Consider the following 26,229-nt stretch of genomic DNA (forward strand, 5'->3'; position numbering starts at 1 on the left):
GTCAATAAAGCGAAATGAGAACTAATTCTACCCTTACCAAGAAGTGGTGGAAGTTGAGGCACTGAAGGTATTCTAATGAGTTCCACAAGTTTCCCCCCAATTATGGCACAATAAAAGATAATTAACAGTCCAAATAAATTTCCACCAGGAAGACTGTCACGCCCTGAGATTGACCAGGTTACACACCATATCAGAGAAAGGAAAACTCCTGAAACATTAAAAAAAACATATCTACATAGACATGGATATATACATATAAAAGATGAATTCTATTCTATTAAATATCATATTAATAGCCAGTCTTATATGGTGTAGACTAATGTCACTTGCTAGTATGGTTGAAGAAATATCTGTTTAACATCTATTGCAATGTGCCTGTCAATTAATGGGACAAGTTTTAAACTAAGTTTTTTATTTTAAAAAATATTTTAAAACTATGTATGAATCCTTTAAAGTGATAAACATTTCTCATAATATATTACATTTCTAAAATGTCATGGCAATATAATGAGATTTATTCCATTTTACATTTTAAAGTAGCTTTTCCATCAGGAATAAGATGATTGGTTGTGATACGTATTCTCAAATTTATTGAAGATCACAGTGGCAGGGTGCCAAATTTTTCAACAGGAGCAGAGTAAATCTTTATATTGAAAGGACAACTCAGTTGACATTTGGTATAAATTATTAAAGGGGGTAAGGGCTGAAAAGAAAGTAAACCTGGTCTTTGGGAGAATATAAAGTATCTAAGATTATGTGTAGGAAGCAGAAGTAGTCAGAGTAAGGACAAGGTAGTAGACATCTTGTTTCTGGCAGCTAGATCCTAATGAAAGGCGCTACTCACAGGGAAATCCATAGATTTCTATCAAGGACAGATAGTTACCCTGTAAATTGCCATGTGAAAATTAAATGGCTACCTTCATTTACTGTGAATGATAATTTCTAGTGCTTTTACAGGTTCTTAAAACAACACAAGTGCACTTTTCAGTTGTGACCTCTTTTTGGCTGCATAGAATAAACAAGGAGGATTTTGATAAACTCAAGGCAGTAAGTTAGAACTAAGATTCTTGTCCCTTCCCCACTGACTACTGCTATTCCATGAACACTGGAAGGACTGCACTCCTACTGAAATAATGGACCAGAAAATATTCTACTGACAGAGAAAATAAAAGGCAGTTTGTTTGTCTGATGTCTGAGTGATAAAATCACATCTGAGAATTCATATACAAAATATGCCTCAACTACCTGATGTTTAGGGCTCAAATTTATATGATTTGAATGGTTTGGGAACCCCTAAACCCTATACCTATCAAAAAAAAGTGTCTTCCCATGGAACTATGCCTAAGGCAGTTAATAGGTTTTAGTTCAAAATATCCCAATAAACACTCCTGACTCCAGATGGCATAAAGTCCCAAAGATAAAGCCCTACTGAATATGAAGTTAAAATAAAACCTTACAAAACAATAAGTAATCTCCTATGAACAAAAGTTGATAGATACAACAAAAAATGGAATTAGATATCCAAAAACTTCAACTAATAGAACTACTAGATAGATACTATAAAATATGTATTTTCAAAGAAACGCAAAACAATTTAAAAAGACTAAAGCTATAAGAAATACCCAGAAGCAATGTAAAAGAATCAAACAGAACATCTAGAAAAAAACTAAAAAAGTTACTGAAATTTAAAAAAATCACCAGATACCTTAAACAGCAGATTAGATACTGCTGAAGAGAGAAATATGGCAAACTGGTAGATATGAAGAAATTACCTAGCGTGTAGCATAAAAAGAAAAATGAGGTGAAAATTATGAGATATTTAGATTTTGAAAAGATATAAAATACATCTGATGGTAGCTCCAGAAACAGAATTGAAAGAGTGAAGAAGAGACAATATTTGAGAAGATAACTGGCTTAAAAAATTTACAGAATTTATTAAAACCATAATCAATACTGTACTGATTTGGAAGCAAAATGAGTTCTCACAAGGATTAAATAAAAATAGATACTTAGACACAATGATAAGAAACTATAGACAACCAAATACAAAAATAAAGTATTAAAGAATCCAGAGACACAGATTAATTATAAAGAAATAAACATTAGAGCAGTTCTCAATTTTCAATAGCAACAACAGAAGCCGGAAGAAAATAAAGTCTTCAAAGTTCAAAGATAGAATATCCAATGATATATTCAAGCAAAGGACAAATTAAAGATATTGTCAAGCAAATATATCTAAGAACATGTTCCATTTTTACTGAGGGGAAAAAACTATTGGAAGATATTCTTTAGAAAAAGGACATAGGACTAAAAAGGAAGGAATGATGGAAAAAGAAATTTGTAAACATATAGGTTAATCTAAAAAAGTTTTGATCAAAATTTCTAAATCACAGGATACAAAAATAAGTTGGTGAAGGATTTCTAATAATAATTATATAAAGAGGTTGGCAATTTATTTCAACCAAAAAATTCCCAACCTATAAAACTATACAAAAATAAACAAAACAAACATTCCAGGATCCTGAAAACTGACCAAAGGCATTATCAAATTGAGAAGTGTTTATTCTTGAAAATGTGCTTGAGTTTGGGTAGAATCAGTGAGTCTGGGGCCTTCCTGCCTGGGATTGTACCATTCCTTCCCTCCTCCTTCCCACTTCCAACTCAGTTGGGAAAAATTATAATTTTACAAATATGGCACTAGATATAAAACCAGCAGCTTTGTTGCCAGAAGAGATAGAGGTAGATTTGATACTGAGTAAAGGGAGAAAACCCATGACTTTGCCAGGTAATAGTGGTAGACTGCACTGGGAATAAATAGAAAAACATGAAGTTTTCCTAGTTTGAGGTTGTAGTCCAAGTTGGGGTGAGTGTCAGATCACCTAAAAATGTAACTGGAAGATCCTGGACACGAGAAAGTCCTAGAAAGGTTGAGATAAGTTCTCCACATATCCATGAATGCTTGGGGAAGCACTTGTATGCACGTGAAGGGAAAACTCAAGATAGTATGTTAAAAAGTAAAAAAATGATATGAGACTTGCAGCAACTTTGACTGAATTCTTCAGTCCACCTACAGATTACGTGACATTGATGGAAGTCTTATTGGCTTGAACAGAATGTCTCCCAAAAATCACTGGGTGACTACTAAACTATGCAGACAAAATGAACCCAAACAGGTTCACACCAAGATACATTATAATTAGAATGGCAAAGGTTAAAGATAAAGAGAAAATCCTAAAAGTAGCAAGAGAAAGACAACTGGTTACTTACAAGGGAGCTCCCATAATACTGTCAGCTGATGTCTCTACAGAAACTTTGCAGGTGAGAAGGGATTGACACAAAATATTCAAAGTGATGAAAAGTAAGGGCCTACAACCAAGACTATTCTATCCAGCAAGGCTATCATTTAAAATTGAAGGAGAGATAAAGAGCTTCCCAGACAAGAAAACACTAAAGGAATTCTTTACCACAACCCAGGATTACAAGAAATGTTAAAGGGATTTCTTTAAGAAGAAGGGGGGAAATAAACAAACAAAAGAAGATAAAAAAATGTGAATAAAATGACAATAACTATGTATTTATCAATAATTATTTTAAATGTAAGTGAATGATTATTTTAAATGCTCCAATCAAAAGACATAGGATAGCTGAAGGGATAAGATAGCAGGACCCATACATATGCTGTCTACAGGAGACCTATCTCAGATTGAAAGACACACATAGATTGAAAGTAAAGGGATGGAAAAAAATATTTCATGCAAATGGAAATGAAAAACAAGATGAGGTAGCAATAGTTATATCTGATAAAATAGACTTTAAAACAAAGACTATAATGAGAGACAAAGAAGGAATTACATAATGATAAAGGGACCAATCAAACAAGAGGACATAATTCTAGTAAATGTCTATGCACCCAACATAGGAGCACCTAAATATATAAAACAAATATTGACCAACAAAAAGGGAGAGATTGACAGTAACACAATTATAGTAGAGGACTTTTAACACCCCATTGACATCAATGGACGGATCTTCCAGACAGAAAATCAACAAGGAAACTATGGCCTTAAATGACACAATAGACCAGATGGATTTGATTGGTATGTTTAGAGCATTTAACCCCACAGCAGCAGAATATACATTCATTTCAAATGAACATGGAACATTTTCCAAGATAGACCACACATTAAGCCACAAAACAAGTCTCAATGAAATTATATCAAGTGTCTTCTCTGACCACAATGGTATGAAATTAGAAATCAATTACCAAAAAAACCCTGTAAAAACACATATTCATGGAGGCTAAATAACATGCTACTAAATAATGAATGGGTCAACAATGTGATCAAGGAAGAAATCAAAAGATACCTTGAGACAAGTGAAAAAGAAAACACAATGATCCAAAATGTATGGACATAGCGAAAGCAGTGCTAAGACGCAAATTCATAGCAATGCAGCCTTACCTCAAGAAACAAAAAGAATCCAAATAAACAATCTAACCTTATACCTAAGGGAATTGGAGAAAAAACAGCAAACAAAGTCCAAGGCACAAAAGGAAATAATAAAGTAAAAGGAAGGCAATAATAAAGATCAGAGTGGAAATAAATGGAAGACGTTAAAAAAAAAAATACAAAAGATCAATAACCAAACAAGAGCAGATTCTTTGAAAAGATAAACAAAATTGATAAACCTCTAACTAGATGCATCAAGAAAAAAAAACACAAGAAAAAAAAATCAGAAATGAAAGAGGAGAAGTAACAACAGACACCACAGAAATACAAAAAAATTTCAAAAATTCTAAGAGCAATTATACACCAACAAATTGGACAATCTGGAAGAAACGGATAAATTCTTAGAAGCATACAATCTTCCAAGGCTGAATCAAGAAAAAACAGAAAACATTAACCAATCGATTACTACTAACGAAATTGAATCAGTAATCAACAAGCTCCCAAAAAACAAAAGTCCTGGGCCAGATGGCTTCACAGGTGAATTTTACCAAACATTCAAAAAGAATTAACACCATTCTTCTCAAACTATTCCAAAAAAGTCAAGAGAAGGGGGAGGCTCCCAAGCTCATTCTACGAGGCCACCACTACACCGATTCCAAAACCAGACAAAGGCAATACAAAAAAAGAAAATTATAGACCAATATCCTTGATAAACATAGATGCAAAAATCCTCAACAAAATATTAGCAAACTGAATTCAGCAATACATCGAAAGATCATACAATATGATCAAATGAGATTTATTCCTTGTATGCAACGTTGGTTCAATATCTGCAAATTAATTAATGTGATACACCACATAAACAAAATGAAACAGAAAAATCATATGATCATATCAATAGATGCAGAAAAAGCATTTGACAAAGTCTAGCAACCACTTATGATAAAAACTCTCAGCAAAGTGGAAATACAGGAACATATCCCATCATAATAAAGGCCATATGTGACAAACACACAGCTAATATCATACTCAATGGAGAAAAGCTAAAAGCATTCCCCTTAAGATCAGAACAAGGCAAGGATGTCCACCTTCACCATGCTCATTCAACATATTACTGGAAGTGCTAGCCACAGAAATCAGACAGAAAAAAAAAAAAGCATACAAATTGGAAAGGAAGAAGAAAACTCATTTGCAGATGTCATGATACTATACATAGAGAACCCCAGAGATTCCACCAAAAAACTATTAGAACTGATAAGTGAATTTAGTAAAGTAGCAGGATACCAAATTAATATTCAGAAATTGGCTGCAATTTTATACACCAATAGTAAACTATCAAAAGACAAATTAAGAAAACAATCCCATTTACAATTGCAATTAGGAATAACTTTAACTAAGGAAGTAAAAGACCTGTACTCAGAAAATCATAAGACATTGAAGAGATAAATTAAAGAAGATACAAATAAATGGAAGCATGTCCCATGCTAATGAATAGGAAGAATATAGTTACAATATTCATACTACCCAAATCAATCTATAGATTCAGTGCAATCCCTATCAAAATACCAATGACATTTTTCACTGAACTAAAGCAAATAATCCTAAAATTTATATGGAACCAAAAAGACCCTGAGTAGCCATTGCAATTTTGAGAAAGAAGAACAAAGCTGAAGGTATCATGCTACCTGACAAGTATCAAACTATACTACAAGGCCATAGTAATCAAAACAGCATGGTACTGGCATAAAAACAGATACACAGATCAATGGGACAGAATAGAGCCCAGAAATAAATCTATGCCTATATGGTTGTTTAGTCTATGACAAAGGAAGCCAGAATATACATTGGGGTAAAGAAAGTCTACTCAATAAATGCTGCTGGGAAACTGGATAGATACAAAAAAAATGAAACTGGACCACGTTCTTACTGCATATACAAGAATAAATTCAAAATGGATTAAAGACTTAAATGTAAGACCAGAAACCATAAAACTCCTAGAAGAAACAATAGGCAGTAAACTCTCAGACATTACCCTTAGTAATATTTTTACTGATATATCTCCTCGGACAAGGGAAACAAAGAAAAAAAAAACAAAACAAAACAAATGGGACTACATCAAACTAAAAATTTTTCACAGCAAAGGAAACCATGAGCAAAAAAACACATCCTACTGAATGGGAAAAGATATTCACCAATGGTACATCTGATAAGGGCTCAATATCCAAGATTCATAAAATACTCATACAACATTTCTCCAAAGAGGACATATGGATGGCTAATAGACATATGAAAAGATGCTCAACATCACTAGTCATCAAAGAAATGCAAATAAAAACCACAGTGAGATATCACCTCACACCTGAAAAAATGGCTATCATCAATAAATCAACAAATAACAAGTGTTGGTGAGGATGTAGAGAAAAGGAAACCCTCGTGCACTGTTAGTGGTATTGCAAATTAGTGCTGTCACTATGGAAAACAGTATGGAGGTTCCTCAAAAAATTAAAAATAAAACTACTTTCTGACCCAGCAATTTATCCCAAGAAATCCAAAACACTAATTCTAAAAGATATATGCACCCTTATGTTTACTGCTGCACTATTTACCATAGCCAAGATATGGAAACAACCAAAATGCCCATCAATAGACAACTGGATAATGAAGATGTGGTACATATAACAATGGAGTATTATTCTGTCATAAGAGAGACTGAAATCTTACCATTTGTGACAACATAGATGGACCAACATTGAAGGTGTTATCCTAAGGGAAATAAGTCAGACTGAGAAAGACAGAGACCATATGATCTCACTTATATGTGGAATCCAAAGAACAAAATGAACAAACAAAACAAAAACAGACCCATATATACACAGAACAAAGTGATGGTTACTGGATGGGAGGGGGCGAGAAAGGTTAAGGGGTTAAGAAGTACAAATTGGCAGTTACAAAATAGTCATGGGGATGTAAAGTACAGTACAGGGAATATACTCAATAATATTGTAAAAACTATGTATAGTGTTAGACAGATACTAGACTTATCAGGAGGATCACTTCATAAATTATTTAAATGTCTAACCACTATGCTGTACACCTGAAACTAATATAAAATAATATTGAATGTCAACTATAATTAAAAATACACTGACAGGGATATAGAGTACAGCATAGGGGAAATAATCAATATTCTAATAACTATGTCCAGTGTCTCATGGGTAATAATAGACTTATTGGGGTTATCATTTTGTGAGTTATAGAAATGTCTAATCACTATGTTGTTTTGTACCCCTGAGATTAATTTAAAAATGCATCTTTGAGGGAGAGTTGAGAGGCATAGCTAACTGGTGGTATCTTCCTCTGACGTAAAATGACAGAATGTCTTTGCTCGTGTTTTAGTTTGGGGCAGTATAGGGGCTGAGAAGGAGATGAGAAATACATGGAAAGCAGAAGAATGTACTTACTCATACCTTCTGCTAATTATGGTTCATTTTGATTAGTTTATTCCCCATCTGATATGTGAAGAACCTCTGAAACTTTTAAATTGGTCAATGATTCAAAACTTTAGGGGATTATTTCATTAAAGTAATTCACACTAAACTTTAGCAACATAGATGAGAGAACAAAACTGAGAGAACAGGATTTCTATCAAAGAAGTGGGGAATAGGATGCATAGAAATGTGATCAAGGGGCAAATTTTTTACAGAGAATTTATAAAATTAAAAGGCATTGAGTACCTAGAAAAAGAACAGAGGATGGGAGAGTGTCAAGCAAGCGAGGCAGGAAAACACCTACTTATAATTGTGGAGTCAATGTGAGTAGTGGTTACTAAACATGACCCTCAACTTTTTTGACAACCTCCCCACAAGATGGCATATTTATGGCCTTGAATCTGGGTTGGCTCATTACTGCTTCAACCAGTCAAGATGTTGGTGGGAGATGCTTATATGATTTCTGAGGAGAAACAGTAAATGGCCCTGCATCCTTCTTTTGGTTTTCTTGAAATACTTGCTCTCTGGATGCTTTTTAGAATAATTGCTCTTGGCCCTATCTTACATACTGTAAATAGTGAAGCAAAATGAAGAAACCATATATAGACACTTCAAGAGAGTGTCAGTTCTTTTTGGTTTCAAACTACAAAACTACATAGCTGTATACCCAAGTACAATCAAAGCCACGCTGAGCCCAGCTTTGAGGTCATTTCAGCCCAGGCTATAGAAAAGAGAATTAATCTCTAGATAATTCTAACCCCAGAATTTATGGCTGTTCCTTCCCTGGCCATTTGAGTCCACCAAGAGATCATGGAGCAGAGATGAGTTATCATCTCTGACCCTGCATAAAGTCCTGATGCACTGGATCCTTGAGTATAATAAAATAGTTGTGGTTTTTATGTCACTAGGTTTCGGGGAATTTGTTAAACAGAATTAACTAGAACACTTTGGTTTGATGGAAAACATTTTTTGTAAGACATTCTCCATGGGTCTCTCATATTTCTGTATGTCTTGTGATCAGAGGCACTAACTACACTTAGCTCTGGAATATCTTTGTAAGGATGCTTGTATCAAGAATAGAATTGTAAGATAAAGACAATGTGTTCTTCTGGAGCAAAAGGAAAGTTTGCCTACAGCTTTGGGACAAATAGATGGTGTCTCCTTTCAGAGCAAAAGCCAGGCATGCTTACTTCTCATTATAAACTATTTGGGTTCCCTAAGCTCAGGGTTCCTTTTCCTTTTAATAACACTTATTGTGTGTGCTGGCATTATTCTGCCCCATCAACACCACCCCATGGGACTTGGGGACAAAGAGAACTAACACAAATATGCTGATGTGCATGCTGCTCGCTGTGCCATGCATAATAAAGTTCTTTATTTTTTGACCTAGGAGTCCCCCATGTTTCTGCCCACATCCATAAAACAGTAACAGTCGGGATGGCAACTTGCAAGCAGGGTGAAATTTCAGACCCTTCACAGTTCTTGACAAACACTTGAGTTTTACAGACAGATTTGGGTCCAAATACTGCATAAGTTGGACAGTGAAGAAGGCTGATAGGAAAAAAAAAAGATTCATTTCAAATATGGTATTAGAGAAGAACTCTACAGATACACTGGTCTACCAGAAAGATGAACAAATAGGTCCTAGAGGAAATTAAGTCTGAAAACATCACTGGAGGCAAAAATGACAAAACTGAAGCTGTCCTACATTGGGTACATCATGAGATGTCAGGGCGCTTTGGAAAAGACAATTATACTGGGAAAAATTGAAGGCAGCAGGAAAAGAGGAAGACCAAATATGAGATGGGTGACTCCATAAAAAAAAATCATAGGCGTGAGTCTACAGGAGCTGAGCAGGGCTGTTGAGGACAAACCATTGTGGGTATCACTCATTCATAGGTGCCAACTCAACAGGAGTTGGAGCTGACTCAATGGCACGTAATACCCACTGACTCTACAAACTTGTTATTTCTGTGATTTGGGTAAAGTTATGTAATCTCTTTGAGTATCAGTTTTCTTATTTGCAATTTAAGAAAAGAATATATCTTACAGAATTCCTGTGAGAACTAAATGACAAATTGTATATAAAGTACATAGAACAGTGGAGAAAAAAAAGTTTGCCATACTTGATTTTAAAAAAGCAAGATCTAACTATATGATGTCTACAAGAAACACACTTTAGATGAAACATACAGATAGGCTTAATGTAAAAGGATGGAAAAGATACATCATGCATACAGGAATCATAAATCAAAGTAAACAAAAGGGGAATTACAATATATCTTAAAGAGGATATATAGTAAAACACAACACATCAATATCAATGGGATGCTATGTGTATAGAGGGAAATGTCTAATAGCTTTAAAAACTATTACACAGAAAGAATAATCTAAAATTGACAACAAAAACTTTCAGCTTAAGAAGTTAGAAAAAGGTAAGTAAACCAAACCAAAAATAAGTAGGATGCATGAAATACAAAGGATTGGAGTGGAAAATAATTAAATAGAAAAAAAAAAATTGGAGACAAATCAATGAAACAAAAACAATTATTTGAGAAGGTCATCAAAATGGATACATCTTTAGCTAGACTGACCAAGAAAAAAGAGAGAAGATATAAATTACCAAAATCAGGAATGAAAGAGGAAACATCACCATAGACCCTACAGAAATTAAAAGAATGCTAGGGAAATACAAACTTCAAGCCAAAAAATGAGACAACTTAGAGGAACTAGACAAATTCCTAGGAAGACACAAATTACTAAAACTGATTCAAGAAGAGAAAAAAATCCAAATACACTAAAATCAAGTGTTTGCTATTTAAAAAAATATGGAGAGTATATGGAACAAGTTTAGTCACTATGTTATTGGGGGAGGGAGTGGAATTAGATAGAATTCAGTCAATTTAAGATCCAAAGATGCTCTGATCTGGTGATGGCCACCCAGGTTATATATGGGGTAGTAGAAAAATTTGGGCTTTAAGATTATTTATTAAATTGCAGCTCAATTCCCGAAAAAAGAAAGACGGGGGCGGGAGGGGGACATGGTATAGAAATGATCTTCTAGGAGAGAGGTCAGAAAATCTTTTCAGTAAAGGCTCAGATTGGAAATATTTTTGACATTATGAGTCATATGGTCTCTGTTACAACTACTCAAGTTTGCCATTTTGGCACAATAGAACTTTATAAAACAAGTAGGAACTGGATTTGGTCTATGGGCTGTAGTTTCCTAGCTCCCATTCTAACAGCTGAAATAGAAGATTATACTTGGGTATAAATAAAAACGAGACTGCTTTGGGCAGAAAATTACTGTGAGGGCCCTACTATAAAGATTCCTTGGGTTCTATTTTTCCTAACACCTTTATTCCAGCAAGGCTATAACAATTTTCTCTACCCCATATATATTTTCTGTAGTTAATCATGTTTCATGCTATTTTACTAACTAGATATTTACATGAATAAACAAGCACCTCCTTTAAAATTAACCTATTTGCTAATTGCTCAACAATAAGCTGAGAGCAGATAAACTAAATAATGAGAGTTTTCATTATGTAAAAAAGATGAGGTGAAGGGAGAGAAGGAAATATTACAAAACCAAGCTAGCTCAAGATGGCAGACAGGGCACACGAGACAACTGAAATAAAAGTATAGACATACAAAAAGGAACACATACACAACCATAAAGACAATTAGGGGAGAAGATACAGTGGTTGTCACACACAATTCTGGGAGATGAAAGCAAATAAGACCAAGATGAAGGATGGAAATGGGTGGAAAAAGCTGTATCCTTGAATATGTGAGTTAACGACTACCAAAAAAAAAAATCCAACTGACAATGGAAACTGAAAGAATCTTAGGCTTGGAGGTGGTATACAACTAAAGGCAGGAGTGAGGAAATGGGGCTGAAAAGAGGGAAATTAATCAAGGGTTTGGAAATGGAACAATCGCTCCAGTCTGCAACTCCACTTTTCTCTCCATTCCTGTGCTTAGAGACTGCAAGCATTTATCATACTTTAAATAAATGAATGTATTATATAAGGGACAACTAAAGCTTCAGGAGTAATTGTTGGAGTTCCAGAGTGAAAACATCTCATTCTGGTATGGGGAAAATCCCTGACATCATAGCCAGCTCTATGTCCATACACCACAAGCCAAAGCCCATTAGTCAATAAAGCTTTGTCCTGCCCAAGCAGAAGACTCTCAGAGTAGGAACCCAACAAGAAAACAGTCCTACTTTCAGAGCAGCATATGAGTAGTATATCAACATAAGCTACTGAGACCTTCCTTCTTAACACGTTGCGTACGGATCACGAGAATCTTCATGAGGGATTTAAACCCCGCCGTACGCAACGTGTTAAATATCAGATAACCAAGGATCACCAGCATAAAATAAGAACCAGCAGCATGAAAGTGAAAAGTCAAGTAAAACAAACTAAAAACCTGATCTCAGAAAAAACAGATAATTCAGGGACCAGAATAAAACAAAAGAAAAAAATAAAATTATGTTTTCAGAGATTTGAGAACATACATAAAATAAGAACAGAATACCACATGAAAGAAACAATTAGAGAACAAAAAAAAGTTTTTGGAGATAAAATAAGTATGATTGCTGAAATGAAAAACTGGAAAAATGAAAAATATCTGACTAGAAGAGAGAATAAAGAAAAAAGTGAGTAGAGCGGGAAAACTGTCAAGTAATTAATATGCAAATTTCTCAGTGTTCAAATTGAAAGGTTCAACGAAGTGCCCAATACAAAGGATGAAAGGGTCCTATCTACACTTATCAATGTGAATGTTGTAATGTCAAGGATATATAGAAGATTCTAAAATCTTCTAGGTACTTAAAAAAAAGCCATTTCCAAAGGAATCATAAACAGATTTGCATACTATATCTTAGTAGCAACTCTAGATATTAGGAGATAATGGATGAACCCTTCCAAAAAAGGAGACAAGAATATACAATGAGAAAGGACAGTCTCTTCAATAAATAGTGTTGGGAAAACTGGACAGCCCCATGCAAAAGAATGAAATTGGACCTCTATCTATACTATGTACAAAAATTAAATCAAAATGGATTAAAGACTTGAATATAAGGCCTGAAACCATAAAACTCTTGGTCTTGGTAATGATTTTTTTTTTTTTTTTTTTTTTTTTTTTGTATTTGATACCTAAAGCAAAGGTAACAAAAGCAAAAAGATGCAGGACTACATCAAACTAAAAAGTTTGGACAGCTAAGGAAACTATCAACAAAATAAAAAGTCAACCTACTAAATGAGAGAAAATATTTGCAAATCATATATCTGTTAAGGGATTAATATCCAAAATATACTGGTGGTGCCAAAATAGTGTATACACATTTTAAGAGATGTTATCTATGCATTACTTTTCAAAGTTGAATTGAATTATGTAGCAATGTGTAGTATGACGTTCACTCAAAGATGGCATTAACCAAATGAATGCTAGTGTCATTCATTGTATTATAATTTTAATACAGTTTTTTCCTTTCTTAACATATATATACTTTTTTTTTTGGCACCTACTGTATAAAGAACACATACAATTCAACAGCAAAAGAAACAAACAATCCAATTGAAAATAGAGGATCTGCATTGAAAATTTTCCAAAGACAACATACAGATGGCCAACAGGTACATGGAAAGATGCTCAACATCACTAACCATCATGAAAATTCAAATCAAAACCACAATGAGGTATCACCTCACACCTGTTAGAATGGCTATTATCAAAATGACAAGAAATAACAAGTGTTGGCGAGGAGAAAAGGGAACTCATGCGCAGTGTTGGTGGAGATGTAAATTGGTGAATCCACTATGGAAAACAGTACAGAAGTTTCTCAAAAAATCAAAACTAGAACTACCATATGATCCTGCAAGTCCCCTTTTGGGTATTTGTCCAAAAAATTAAAACATTAACTGGAAAAGATATATTTACCCCCATGTTCATTGCAGCATTATTTACAGTAGCCAAGATATGGAAACAATCTAAGTGGCTATTAATGATTGAATGGATACAGGAAATGAGGTGTGTATACTTGTATATACAATGAATATTATTCATCCATAAAAAGAAAATTTTGACACTTGTGTCAACATTGATGGACTTGGAGGTCATTATGCTAAGTGAAATAAGTTAGAGAACGACAAATACCATACGACCTAACTTATATGTGGTATATATAAAAACAAAACTGAGCTCATAGATACAGAGATCAGATTGATGATTGCCAGAGGTGTGGGGTCAGAGATGGGTAAAGGCAGTCAAAAGGTACATACTTCCAGTTATAAAATAATTAAGTTATGGAGATGTAAAATATAGTGTGGTAACTATATTTAATAATACAAGGTGTGATAAAAAATATGGTGAATATTTAAATAGAAAAATTTTATTACAGTAAAAGACACATTGCCATTAATCCCCCTCAAAATACTCCCTCTCACTTTGAACACACTTATCCCATCAATTCTTGCCACTTTCTGAAGCAGTTCTGGAAGTCCTCTTTTGTGAATGTCTTTAGTTGTGCTGTCCTGGCTGCCTTGATGTCCTGAATCTATTCAAAACATTTTCCTCTCATGGTCATTTTGATTTTGGGGAAGAGCCAGAAGTTGCACGGTGCCAGATCCGGTGAGTAAGGTGGATGAGGACACATCGTAATGTCTTTATTTGACAGAAATTGCTGTACCAGGAGCGATGCGTGACACAGAGTGTTGTCACGATGGAGGATAAAGTAAAGACACTCAGGAAAAAGGACTTCCAAAACTGCTTCAGAAAGTGGCAGGAACAATGGGATAAGGGTGTTTGAAGTGAGGAGGAGTATTTTGTGGGGGGGTCAATGGCAATGTGTCTTTTACTGTAATAAATGTTTCTATTTTAAATACTCACCATATTTCTTGATCACACCTTGAATTCCAATTACCAGTATGTTACACCTTTTGTAGTTGTCCCACAGTTCTTGGATATTCTATTTCTTTTTTCCCCCAATATTTTCTTCTCTTTGCTTTTCAGTTTTGGAAGTTTCTATTGACATATCCCCAAGCTTAGATATTCTTTCCTCAGCTGTGTACAGTTTACTACTAAAGCCATCAAAGGCATTCATTATTTTTGTTACAGTGTCTTTAATTCCTAGCACTTCTTTTTGATTCTTAGAATATCCATCTCTCTGCTTACATTACCAATCTGTTCTTACCTGTTGTCTACTTTTCCACTGGAGCCCTTAGTATATTAGTTATAGTTGTTTTAAATTCATGGTCTGATAATTCCAACATCCCTGCCAAATCTGGGTCTGGTTTTGATGCTTTCTCTGTCTCTTCAAACTGTGGGGGTGTTTTGTTTTGTTTTGTTTTTTGCCTTTTAATACAGTGTGTATATTTTTGTTCAAAGGCAAACATTTGGTTCTGGGTAAAAGGACCTCTGGTAATGTGGTGGTAATGTGTGGTGGGAGGGGAAGAGTTTACAGTCCTATGACTAGGTTCCAGTCTTTTAGTGAGCCTGCAACCCTGGGCTGTGACTTTCACTATTGCCTCTCAGGTTTTGCTTTATTTTCTGTTTGTACCCCCCCAGGATGGCTAGAGGGGACTGAAGTAGGGTATTTCTCTTCTCCCAGGTGGGTTGGGCTCTGATAAAATAGTTTCTCTTGAGGACAGGTCTTGTAAAAAAAAGAACTGAATGCTCTGGTGTATTTCACAGTGCTTAACTGCCACCCACCCCCCATGGCTCCTAGAGGTAAAAACTCACAAAAGTGTGTTCCCCTCACACCACGACTGGGTTCCCTCCGGAGTTTTATTCTCAGAATTGTCCACACTGAGCCTCCAGCCAATTTACAATTACAATTTTGGTTTTCCTGCCCTGGTACTGGTTCCCACAGAGGTTTCTGCTCTGTTATGATTCTCTGTATCCACCCATCTGTCTCCAATTTGGGGGGCAGTAATTTGCCCTGTGACCTCACTTCTTTGTCAATTTTTCAGTTCAGCATTTTATTTGTTGTTAGGATGGAATGATGATGCTGGACCAGAATCTGGAAGGTTCTGGGATATTATTTTTGAGCTCTAAACTTCCAAGGCTGCTTACTTCATAAAACTGATAAGATTTTAATGGAGAAATTCTGGCCTCAAGATTATTTAAAAATCATAGTTAGATATATAATAAAGCTTTCCTTTCATTTATTGAAAGGAAAAACAGCTTCATGAAAATAAATTAGTACCTTTATTGAAAGTAAACTAAAAAGAACTTAAAAAGGAGGAATAGCCTATTGCCCTAGAATAGCCATTTCTTTGGGACTAGGCAAGCCACTTCCCAAGTAAGGGATATAAACAATGTGATTAAAAGTGATGAGACTGATTTCTATGTGTGGTTGAGAGTTTAGATTTCTTACTTAAATTAACTTGCATACACTGTGGAATTGGTGAATTAAGTATGAATTGTAGAGAAAATGCAGTTATATTTCTATTATCCAGAGAATATACTGTTTTAAGGGTTTCTTTAGTGTGAATATAGGGTGTGTGAGAAGGAGAGAGAGAAAGTGAAAAAGAGAACAAAAATATAACCCCCCCAAGATACAATCACAGAAACTCCTTTCCCTATAAACTTCTCTAAAATGGCAAAATCAAAAGTGAAAGAAAACAAAGGAGGAAATGGGTTATGGACCTAAGTAAGTTTGTATTTTCAGTACTCTTGTTATCCTCAATTAGTTCATGAGCAAACTGCAGTCCTCAACCTCAAAAGAAAGTCTTTGGTGATCAATACATTTTTCTCTCTTTCAGCCCCGGCCCTACTCTAACAACTGTTCTATAGAAACTGCCCACTAATTAGGGTCATGGGAACATGCTTGTAAGACCTACGCATGGAATTACATTTATAGAGGTGTCCAACCACTTACACTGGCAGGTGTCCTAGTTTAGTTTAGATTCAGGGCCTTAAAAATACTGATGTTAATTAAAAAGCAACATTTACTAAATGCAAAATCAATTGATAAAATTTGCTTTCCAAAGTTTAAAGTTAGCAAGCAGCAAAGAAGAAAATAAAATTTTGAAATTTCAATTGCTTATCCTTCATCATATTTTAAAATAATTTTTGTTCTCTATAGGTTCTGTACTTCTAGAAGTCAAAATCTTTCTAAGTTAAATCATATAGAATATCTAGAAAAAAATTTAAGAATATCATATACATATTTGGTGACAACGACATACTTTAAAATTTTAGTGGGACAGCAAATTTTATACATCTCATTACAATGCAGCAGTTGTTTTAAAACTAGGGGCATAATTTAATAAGAACATTAATATTGCCAGAAGTATAATGTCCTTTCCAGCCAACTTAAAAATAAATGTGAGAAGTACGTTTTAAATAAAAATCTTTAATCAGTGCTGTTTCTCATCCCCAGAATTTAACATCAAAAAAGCACAAAACTCTTTAAAATATAGACCTGTTAAGCAATTATTATTTTTGACAGATTCAAGGAAACATTTCCTTTTGTTCACATATTGCTTGTAATAGAGCTGATCATTTGATCTGGAGTATAAACTGGGGGTGCCAAAAAAATGTATACAAGTGGACACTTTGGTCAACATTGCTCAAGCAGTAGTGCGCCGTCATCAGAAGTGTCTACACGCTGATGGTAACCACTTTGAGCACCTCTTGTAATTGCGGAAGTCAAATGTGACTTGTATTCATCTTTTGTTATTGGTGTATATTGAATATTACAATTTTAATAGTTTTTTCCTTTCTTAAAATGTGTGTACATTTTTTTGGCACCCTCTGTAGATTAAGCAGTGGCTTTGCTGGCTTGTGGTTTCATATTTATCAAATATATTTCTCATTTTCTCTCCACTTACATTTCTTATTTCACATACCATTTGTAATAATCTTATTCAGTGTTCCTCGTGGAGGACAACAATTCTCTTCCATCTGTGGTTTTGTTTCCTCTGTTTCTGAGAAGACATTCTCCTTAATTTCTTCGTGTTCACTAGTATTATTATCTTGGAGGATCTTAAGTAAAACAAAGAAATCTTTTAAGAAATATACTTTCCATACAATTTTATAAATGTTTAACTCATTATTATTGTCAACATAAAGACTTACACATACAAAAGTATATTCATGCTCTATATCAATGTGATATTGACATACGAGTATGGGGATAGCACAGCTGAGCATTTTGCAGGGCACCTTGACTGAGTTTTTTATAGACCTGACTCCCTGCCATTTTCATCTGTGATTCATAAGTATACCAAAAAAGTGAGACTACGGTGTGGGTAGAATAATTAAAAGTGTCTCTCCTCAGTTTAACTCCCAAAGATTGCTCAACAAAACTGTGGAATGAAAATACAACTAAATTGGAAAGGAGGTGAAATATAACTTATCATGGACTCATTTGAAAAGTTACATATTTGAAAGAAAAATGAGAACAATATATCAAGCCTTCAGAAGTTCAAGTTTCATGTTTCCACTATTATTTAGAGATAATATATTGAGATCATCCAGGCTTTTAATGGTAGTTAGTCTAATTATGAAACTGCTGATTTAGAAAAAAAAAAGTTTGTGAGACTATCGAGAAGCTCCTCCCAAGGTAAAAAAACAAAACAAAACAAACAAACAAACAAACAAAAAAACAGAGTAGTTAATCCTGGAATAGAGAGCTTCAAATTTGCCTTACTGTCGTTATTGTGTCTGTGTGTGTGTGCGTGCGTGTGTGTGTACGAGTATGTGTGTACACACAGGCCAACACTTTGTATTGATAATACTTTGAGTGCAGGGGGGAGAGAACATCACATTGTCACAAGAAATGGTAACAAAGGCTAGCGAGCATGGACAGAATAAGGAAGGGAAAGGAAATAAAACAATAACTAGGGAGATGGGCACCACAGCAGCGCATATAAATGAATTATGTAGTTCTTTAAGATCAAAGTTCTTTAAACCTGATCGTGATTACTCTGTTGGAGCTCTGGTGTAGAGACTTTGAGAAAGTCTGTCACTGTACAAAAGGACCAAGGTAAAGACACAAAGGTGAATTTTGATTAGGGTGGGTGAAAGGTCATATACAGTAAAACCATATTATTTTAAGTTTTATTATTCCCAAATTTATAATAAATTGACATAGACTAGGATGAAGTTTTTACAGATAAAAGCAGTTATCAGAATTAGTGGTGAATATTTTAAATATTTAAAAGAACTTTTTGGCCCTTAAGAATGGTAGAAACCTCTATTTAAAAAAAAATTTAAAAACCCTGTAATTCTAATACAAACAATTACTATTTAGTAAAACTGGACCAACAAAATGTCTAGTGACTTACTCTATACACTTGCAAAAACAAAACGTGGGTCTCTTCAAGTATAGCACAACATTTTAATTAGTTTAGATTTGTCTTTATTTACTTCTTATAGTCTAAATTACTGAGTTTTTCCTGGACATGGCAAGAAATAATAAGCCGTATTTCCATTATTCCTAAAATATGTCCTCTTTATCTCCAAAATAGTCTGTAGTCACCCTTATTTATCTTTTCATTCCTTTTGCTCATTTCTTAGGACCTATTAAAATTAGCTATTTAAAATGACTATTCATTTTTTAACTCGATATATGAAAAAAACCCTAATAATTTGGAAATAAATTTTAAGGACAGATTGATTTTTATGTCATATATAGTTTTAAGTTTTTACCTGAGGAGTTGTAGATGATTGGATGTTTTTATCCTCCAAATCTTCATTATTTTGTTCTGTGGTGTACATGCTAATATTTAAAAGAAAAATTATTTGAAAGAAAAAATAGGACTATAAGTCCATCTGAAAAAAACACACATAGTTAAGTGGGATTAATTTCTTAATGATTTTTTTAAATCATAAAGTTGTATCATAGTCAAGTCAGATACCTTTTTAATCAAAACAGTTCCAGTATTCATTTTAAAGTTATTAACCAAAGTCAGGTGCACAAGTATTAAAAAAAACATCATACAGAAATGTACTACTTTCTCAATAGTTCACAATGCTGGGCTGTATCTTAAAGGCATGTATTAGAAAACCCAGCTCTTTATTTTATACTTGAGATAATTTCCAACTTTGATGTATTCTATCTTCAGTCACATTCCTACATAAGAGACTCCAAGAAAATTTAAAATATGATCAACTACATTAATACGTACATCTATAAGTTACTGATACATGCTGTCTTTAATACATGGTCAATTTGAAAGGGCTGTAAGGTAAACACTTAAACAAAATAAAATAAGTTTTATTGTGAATAAGAATGAACTAGAAAATAAAACAATGAACTAGAACCAGTCAAAAGAAGAATGAGGTCTGAAAACTTTTATTTTAAAACATCTGTTGTTTCTACCTTTTCTGGGATCTTTGCTGCTTTTGAGTAGGGAGCTACTCTAGTAGGGAGAGTACCTTTGCCTTTAAAGAATTGAAAATATTTTTCAATTCTTGAATTGTGGACAAAAAATTGTTGAGGACAAAATTTAGTATTTCAAGTTTTAATTTTTAGGTGTTTAATCAAGACCAACTCCCCTAGTGATTCAACTATCTGTACTTTTTTTTTTTTTAAGGCAAGCAATTTTAATAATAAAAATTTTTAATGAAAAAGAATATTAACATTTGAGTACCTACTATACTTTAGGGGTTTTACATATACTGTCTCACTTTAATGAAGGAAAATATCAGTGTATAAACTCCTATAAGGGATCATAACTGAATTTATGACATTAAACAGAAAATAACATTTATTTTTTAAATTTGATGAAAAAATTAGATGTCTAGTGCTCGCTTCGGCATCACATATACTAAAAAAATTAGATGCCTAAGTCCCTTTAGAAAAAAAATCCATTTTAACATGACTATCAAAATTACTACCCTGTCCTTAGAATGACTACCTGTCACTAGCTGTTAGACCAGAAGCTAAATGTTAGTAAGTTCTATGAACAGGAAGCTTGATGAATCACCTAAGCTGTGTCAAGTTCTCCAGGGACAGGCCAAGGGTTAGGGCCATTAAAAATTTGAGGTCGACACGAATTGTGAGGTCAGGGCACAAAGTTCATCCAGCCAGTAATTTTTTTTTTAAATTTTATTGGGGAAGGGGAACAGGACTTTATTGGGGAACTGTGTACTTCCAGGACTTTTTTCCAAGTCAAGTTGTTGTCTTTTCAATCTTAGTTGTGGAGGGCGCAGCTCAGCTCCAGGTCCAGTTGCTGTTGTTAGTTGCAGGGGGCACAGCCCACCATCCCCCACAGGAGTCAAGGAATTGAACTGGCAACCTTGTGGTTGAGAGCCCGTGCTCCAACCAACTGGGTTATCCGGGAGCTCAACAGCAGCTCAGCTCAAGGTGCCGTGTTCAATCTTAGTTGCAAGGGGCGCTGCCCACCATCCCTTGCGGGACTTGAGGAGTTGAACTGGCAACCTTGTGGTTGAGAGCCCACTGGCCCATGTGGGAATCGAACTGGCAGCCTTCGGAGTTGGAGCATGGAGCTCCAACCGCCTGCGCCACCGGGCCGGCCCCCAGCCCGTAATTTTTTTAATGTCTACTCTTCTGGGATCTGAAGATAAATCAGCAAACAAAACAAAAGAGAAATGTAGGTTTCTGTTCTCGTGGAGCATATATTCTTGTTGGGGGTAAGAGAAAGACAAACAATTTTCAGATTGTGATTAAGTACTGAAGAAACAAAAACCAGGATAATGCTATAGTGATCGAGGTGACATCTGAACTATGACCTAAATGAGGAGAAATTGTGAGTCATAATTAGGCAGGTGGACTAGGAGCTGGCAAACAAAACACCAAGAATCATACAAGCAGAGACATCAAGAAACCAGGCGGTGTATTTTAAGATTTGCAATTATGTCATAATTAGAATAGCAGGACTTGGAATTCAAGCAAGCACATCATGCATTAGAGCTTCAAAACCTAGATAAGGAGTCTGAATAATAAATGTACAGGTTAGCTGCTATAAGATACGGTGTTGAGCAATATTTGTGCCAGGCAATTACTTAATACTCTCTTTACATACCTGTCAAGAGTGGAATTGGTAGGTGGTATGCATAGTAACTAAAAGTAAGGACTCTGGAGTTGAGCTAGAAATGTATTTCACTCTCCCCTTTATCTTTTAATAACTGTGGGAAGTGATTTATTTCCCTATGTCTCAATTTCCTTATCTGTGAAATAATGATACAATATTAATTTATTGTCAAGATTAAATGATATAACAGCTGACACAGTTGGATTATGTTAAACATTTAACATGAATCATCTCATTCGAATCTCACAACTCTGAGTTATTTACTATTATTATCTGTGGCCACGCAGCAGCCTACCCGTCTGTCTCCTTGTACCTGCCCCCAAAGAAAGGAGAGTCTGTGAGACGGATCCTTTCAGGGACTTTGCTTCACCTTTGTGTTGGCACCTTATGTCTCCCTGTTTGGCCCCAAAAAGATGGGTGGTCTACCAATGACGAGTAAGATTCCCCATGGGGGGGGGGGCACTCAAGCCAGGTGCAGTTGAGTGGGGACCAACAGGAGAACCCACGGGGTTCATAGAGGTGGGTACAGCCCCCACCTTCCCCGGGCTAAGGAGAGCCTCTGCCTCTGCAGCTGCATTCCTTCCCACAACCTGCAGGGGAAGTGACTCAGTGATGTGCTCTCCATCTATTCACATGCATATAGGTTGTGTCCCTTGGGGAGGTACATACATCCTGAGACTCATGGTTCAGCTGCCTGCAGGCAAGGGTGATTGGCTTGAATCAGTTTCCTATTATAATGTATGGAATTCACAGATCTTGAGATTGACAAACTTTATCTCCTTTACTTCCCCACCTAACTAATACAAGCTAATGCGCAGGCCCCGATTAGCCCAGCCCAGTCCTTGAGGCTGCAGGTCCCTTGGCCCCGCTTGCACTCTATTCATGGCGACTGTCTTTTCTTAACCCTGCACCGCCCTCCTCACTCCCCACAACCCTCATCCCACGGGACTCGACAATTATCCTCATTTTACACAGGTTGAAACTGAGACCAAGGAAGGTTAAGTAATTTTCCCAAAGTCATACAGCTAGCAAGGAGCATGGCTAGAATTTGAACCCAGTACTCTTTAATAGTACTCGAATCCTTGTTAACCTCAGTATCATCATCTTTTTCCTTTTAGTTATTCTGGTGACATTGCATTGTGGATTTAAGTTGCATTTTCTTGATGACTAATATATCTTCACATAATTACTGGCCATTTGATTATATTCTTTAGTAAAGTGTCTGTTCAAGTCTCTTGCCCATTTTTAAAAATGGAAGTAGAACTGCTGGATCATATGGTAATTCTATGTTTAATTTTTTTGAGGAACTGTCATTCTGTTTTCCACAGTGACTATACCGTTTTATAATCACACCGGCAATGCACAAGGGTTCCAATTTCTCCATGTAGTTTTTGTTATTTTGTTTTTTGATAATAGCCATCCTAATGAGTGTGAAATGGTATCTCACTGTGCTTTTGATTTGCATTTCCCTAATGATTAGTGATACTGAGCATCTTTTCATTTGCTTATTGGCCATTTGTATATCTTCTTTGTAGAAATGCCTATTTAAGTCCTTTGCCCATTTTTATTTTTTTTAATTTTTAAATTTTTTCCAGAACACTTTGCCCATTTTAAAATTGGGTTGTTTTCTGTTGTTGAGTTGTACGAGTTATTTTTATATCCTGGATATTAATCACTTATCTGATATATGACTTACAAATATTTGCTCTCATTCTGTGGCTTGCATGCTCATTCACTCCTCAATGTCCTGTAGTTAAGGTTCTACTCCTTTCACTCCACAAAATAATTCTAATGAAGGTCATAAATAATCTCTAATTGACCATATGACACAATGAAGCATTTTTCTTTTGGCTTTTGTTAAACTACTCTCTCATTTCTGCCACCCTGTCCCCTCCCCCACCATCTTTCTTATTCCTTCCCTATCTCCTATGTAGCCTCATCCTTCTCAACTGCTTAAAGTTGAAGATCCTGAAGGTTCCATCCAGCAATCCTCCACTAGTTCAGTGGTTGAGTGCCCCAATGTTCTTCACTGGCTTTAGGATAAAGACAAAAATATTTACATGACTGTCTTAGTTCAGGTTACTACAACAAAGTACCATAACTGGGTGGCTTACAACAGAAATTTATTCCTCACAGTTCTGAAGGCCGGACATCCAAGATCAGGGTCCTAGCATGGTTGGGTTCTGGTGAAGGCTCTCTTCAGTTTGCAGACTGCCAACTTCTCATTGTATCCTCATATGGCAAAGAGAGAGCTAGAGAGCACCCTGGGGTCCCTTTTATAAGGGTACACGTCCCTTTATAATGACTCTACCCTCATGACCTAATTACTTCCCAAAGGTCCCACCCCCTAAGACCACCTCATTGGGGGTTAAGATTTTGGGGGCATACATTCAGCCCACTGCAATGACCTACAGGATCCTGCACAATCTGGTCCTTGGCTGCCTCTCTAGACTAATTTCATATCATTCCCTATCCATTTTTATCACTCCTAGGCACTCTGATGTTCTTTCAGTTCCTTGAAACTGCCAGATTTCTTCTGCAGGGGATGACCACTTGCTTGTTCTTCTAATTGAAAGACTCCCCACCACCAATCTCCCCTTCATTTGGTTAACTCTTTTTTATCCCTCAGTTCAAATACCATATCCTCAGAGAAATATTTATGACACCAGGTCTGCCCCTAAGCTCAGTCATGTAGTTTTTATATGCTCTTATAGAACACTGATCATTTTCTTCAGGACATTTATCTGTTTGTGCTTATATATTTATTAGAGTGATTGGTTAATGTGTTTGTCTCATTAGGCTGTAGATTTCATAATAGTATCCCACAGGTCCTTGAGGCTCTGTTCATTTTCTTTTTCAATCTCTTTTTTTTTCACTCCGTGCTTTAGATTGGACAATTTCTACTTATCTATCAAGTTCACTGATTCTTTCTTCATTCATTCCTACTCTGCTATTGAGTCCATCTAGTGAATTTTTAATTTCAGGTATTGTATTTTGTAGTTCAAAAATTTTGACTTGCTTCTCTTAAACTGCTTTTATTTTTCTGTTGTGAATGAGTATCTTTCCACTCATTAAACTATGCTTATCTTCACCACATAAAACATAGTTATAATGGCTCCTTTAACATCTTTGTCTGATTAAGTCCAACATCTGTGTCATTTTGTGTTGATATCTGTTGATTTTCTTTTCCCCGAAGACAATCATTTTCTGGTTCTTTGTAGGTCAAGTACTTCTGGAGTACATACTGGATGTTTTCTTGTGTAGACTCTGGGTTCTGTTAAAACCCTCTGAGGAATACTTAATTTTTTTTGTCTGTTTGGCAGACAATCAACTAGTGTAGGTGCCGATCATAAACTCTTTTTGAACTTTCTGTGGGCATTGTTTTCAATCTCAGTCATCTTCAAAGCCTTTGCTATACTGCCTTCGGTCTGTCCCGTACATGAACCAGTCAGGGGCTAGTCTGTGACTTGGGCAGTGATTTTTTCTTTCTTTGTTTTTGTTTGTTTTGGTTTGAACTTACTTCAGTTCTTAAAGCCATTGCTATGCTGCTTTGGGCCTGTCTCATGCATGCACAGGTGAAGGTGAGCCAAGGTACTTGGTTCAGTTTATACACAGAATTAAAGAACCCCTTTCTCCAGTTTGCTCCTCTCCTGAATCTGCACTACTGCCCACCTCACTCGCTGTCTCTCAAGGTCTCTTTTCCTGGTTTCTGTGGTAAGATGGGGTTTTCCTCCGAGTTTTAGGTGCTTGTAATGCCATAAATGGGGGAAAAAATGCAAAAGGAAAACAATGATGACAATAATAACAAGAGTTCCTCACACTTTCGTTTTGGACAAAAACTTTTCCCAGATCTTCAGGCCATAAAAATAGGTTTTCTATTGTGGTTTTGGCCTTCTGTGCTGTCCTTACACAGTTGTGACTGGGGCCTGTCTTCAGATCAAAGATGCAAGTGCAAGAGAAATTCACCCCTGTAGTTTTGACTGTCCTTCACAGTCCACCTGCTTTTGTTTACTTTTGAGTCCTCAGGTAGTTGCTCTTTGCATTTTATCCAGAGTTTTTGGTTGTGAACAGTAGAAAACGGGTTGTAGTAAGCCTATTCGATCTCAATGGAACTACAAGCCTGTGTGCTCCCTCAGAGGAGGGATTATATCTGGTTTTACCCTTGATCTACATAGTACCTAGCACAGGTAAGCACTCAACAAATATTTGTGGAATAAACATTGAGTGAACTGAGAAATGCCAGATACTCAAAATGACAGCAAAACATGGTTAACAAGA

The 26,229-nt window shown here is 35.5% G+C and overlaps 1 protein-coding gene across 9 annotated transcripts in view; it reads right to left on the minus strand.

The window, feature by feature from the left end:
* Positions 1-26,229, minus strand: part of SLC9B1 (solute carrier family 9 member B1) — a 62,430-nt gene that overhangs the window by 27,404 nt on the left and 8,797 nt on the right. For 7 of the 9 annotated variants that reach the window (XM_088792245.1, XM_088792236.1, XM_019738899.3 and 4 more), the window contains exons 2-4: positions 19,604-19,673; positions 17,800-17,935; positions 38-208 (exon numbers count right to left, since the gene is read on the minus strand). In XM_088792245.1, the coding sequence (XP_088648371.1) occupies positions 38-208; positions 17,800-17,935; positions 19,604-19,672 (376 nt within the window). In that variant the 5' untranslated portion in view covers position 19,673. The remainder of the gene's footprint in view (positions 1-37; positions 209-17,799; positions 17,936-19,603; positions 19,674-26,229) is intronic. The other 2 variants (XM_019738904.3, XM_088792246.1) reach the window with 2 other exon arrangements.

Source organism: Rhinolophus sinicus, chromosome 1 (assembly GCF_057876585.1).
Source record: "Rhinolophus sinicus isolate RSI-liver-muscle chromosome 1, RSI-T2T, whole genome shotgun sequence".
Taxonomy (NCBI): domain Eukaryota; kingdom Metazoa; phylum Chordata; class Mammalia; order Chiroptera; family Rhinolophidae; genus Rhinolophus; species Rhinolophus sinicus.